Source organism: Galeopterus variegatus, unplaced genomic scaffold (genome assembly GCF_000696425.1).
Source record: "Galeopterus variegatus unplaced genomic scaffold, G_variegatus-3.0.2 Scaffold963, whole genome shotgun sequence".
NCBI lineage: Eukaryota > Metazoa > Chordata > Mammalia > Dermoptera > Cynocephalidae > Galeopterus > Galeopterus variegatus.
Window position 1 is genome coordinate 283,904 of NW_007727074.1, and position 1,975 is coordinate 285,878.

Here is a 1,975-nt window from a genome sequence, read left to right on the forward strand (position 1 = left end):
TTGATTGGAATTAAGTTTCTACCTCCAGTTGGAATGGCAACACAAAATAAAAATGAAATTCGATTTAAAAAAATTCAGAGAAAACATTTTGTACATACGTCTATTATAGAAAAATACAGAAATATGGAAAAAATATAGGGAAAAGTTACATTTCTTGCTGTATGCCTTAGAAAGAACATACGTGTATAGACCTAGTGAATGGATCCATGGGGCTACTGCAGAGAAAATTTCAACAGTCTATACCTTGCCTTCTCATTGTAAAGCAAGATGATGCCCAGAGTAAAATTCCATTAAATACCACCATAATTTGTAAGGCAGCCAAGGATTTCTGCCAGACACATAAAAATAAAGCAACAACAACAAAAATTGAATTAAAGACAGTACTGGTTTTTAAAGGTACAACTTACATACAATTTGCAGCACCTGCAGGAAAATCTGCCTCAACGAAATTCAAGGCAGTCACATGTTTCTGAAAAGTGGTTAGCTTCTGAGTAACATTTTTAGTACTAAGGTGTGGATTATTTGGGAAGTGGATGCTGTCAAACATTTGTATCCTCTGCATTTTCTATGTTTACTTAAGGCAGTTTGTTTTCCCCAGTGATCCAATGTCTTTGAGATCTTGCTCTTGACAGTGGTGACTTTAGAAGCAAGGCCCCAAATTGCTAGGGCTTGCTGTTTTGAAGAAGCCACACTGCTGCCTTTTCCTCCCCATATCTTGAGCACACTCTGTTATTTCTTGCAGTTATAGCCTCTGGTTCCCTCTCCGCAAAACCGAAGATCTCTGGTAGATAAAAACTTAACTCTGACATTTCCCTGAAATAGTGATTAGATTGAAGCTTCCTTGGCTTTGTCCAAATCCAAACCCCATTTCTGTACTTTGCTTTCTATCTTCAGGTGTTCAGGAGGCCTTTCTGTCATCTGTCTACCTACAGCCTGATTTGGGGCATGGCAGCAGTGGTGCTGTGCACAGCACAAGGTAAAGACGCTCAATTCCCTTGCTCGGAGTCTAGCAAACACAATTTCTGGGGTGGAGACATTTGGCCACAGTTGTCTGTGCTGGGCTATAATCCATTTGTGTGCATGAAGTATTTAAACATGTCATTTGCTTGTAGGAGTGGGAATGGTTCTTCCCACTTTCCACATTTTTGTTTTCATGTTAGAAAAACACAGACACTTAGAAACTGTTTCCGTAAATGAACCAGACTTATGAAAAATATCCTCTCAAAATTAAGATAAGATGTCATTTTTCACCTACTGAATTGCAAAACTTTTAAAAATAATAATTACCTGTGTTTGTAAGGATATGGGAATGCTTGAGGGAGTACGAATGGATACAGCCTTTTTTGGAAGGTAATCTGGCAGTATGCCTTAAAATTGGGTGTGCCCCCATCTTACAGAAAAATATAGAAAATAATAAAATACAGGGGTTACTTAGGTTCACATATCTACTATATAAAAACCGCCTGTGCCATCTGCTTATCTGCTGAATTTCCTAGTTCTTCCTCCTCTATTCCATGGAAGGCCACCCCTCAATTTGCTGCTGGCCTTTACGTCACATTCGGTATGAGGTTGCTCAACATCAGCCTCCATAGGGGTGGGCGATGCTGGTGAGGACAGGCAGGTTTAATGTCCATCTTAACCCTGGTCCACAGAATGTCACAGCATTTACCAACTTACTGGGGGGAATCTAAATAAATTTCCATATAAGCAGCAAAAGATTGTAAACTTTCCACGAAATGAATTCTTCCATAATCAAAAAGAAAAAAAAATTACCCAAGAGTCGAACCTTAGTTTTGATCCCTTTTCCAGTCTGCACTCAAAAAGCGACAGTTCTAATCTCTGCTCTGTAAAATTTCAAAACACTTTCAGGAAACTTGAACCCCAACAAAAGGTATCGCCTCTAAGAACTTCCGTATCTTCCAAGGGTGCACATCATTAAGCCTTGAGTTATGCGGCAGTCATTCCAGTCTGTATT

At 39.2% G+C, this 1,975-nt stretch overlaps 1 protein-coding gene across 4 annotated transcripts in view; it reads left to right on the forward strand.

Annotated features, from left to right (window-relative positions):
* The window catches only part of LOC103591339 (OX-2 membrane glycoprotein), a 42,705-nt gene that overhangs the window by 12,598 nt on the left and 28,132 nt on the right, over positions 1 to 1,975 (forward strand). For all 4 annotated transcript variants that reach the window (XM_008573779.1, XM_008573777.1, XM_008573778.1 and 1 more), the window contains exon 2: positions 895 to 976. In XM_008573779.1, coding sequence (XP_008572001.1) covers positions 895 to 976 — 82 coding nt within the window. The remainder of the gene's footprint in view (positions 1 to 894; positions 977 to 1,975) is intronic.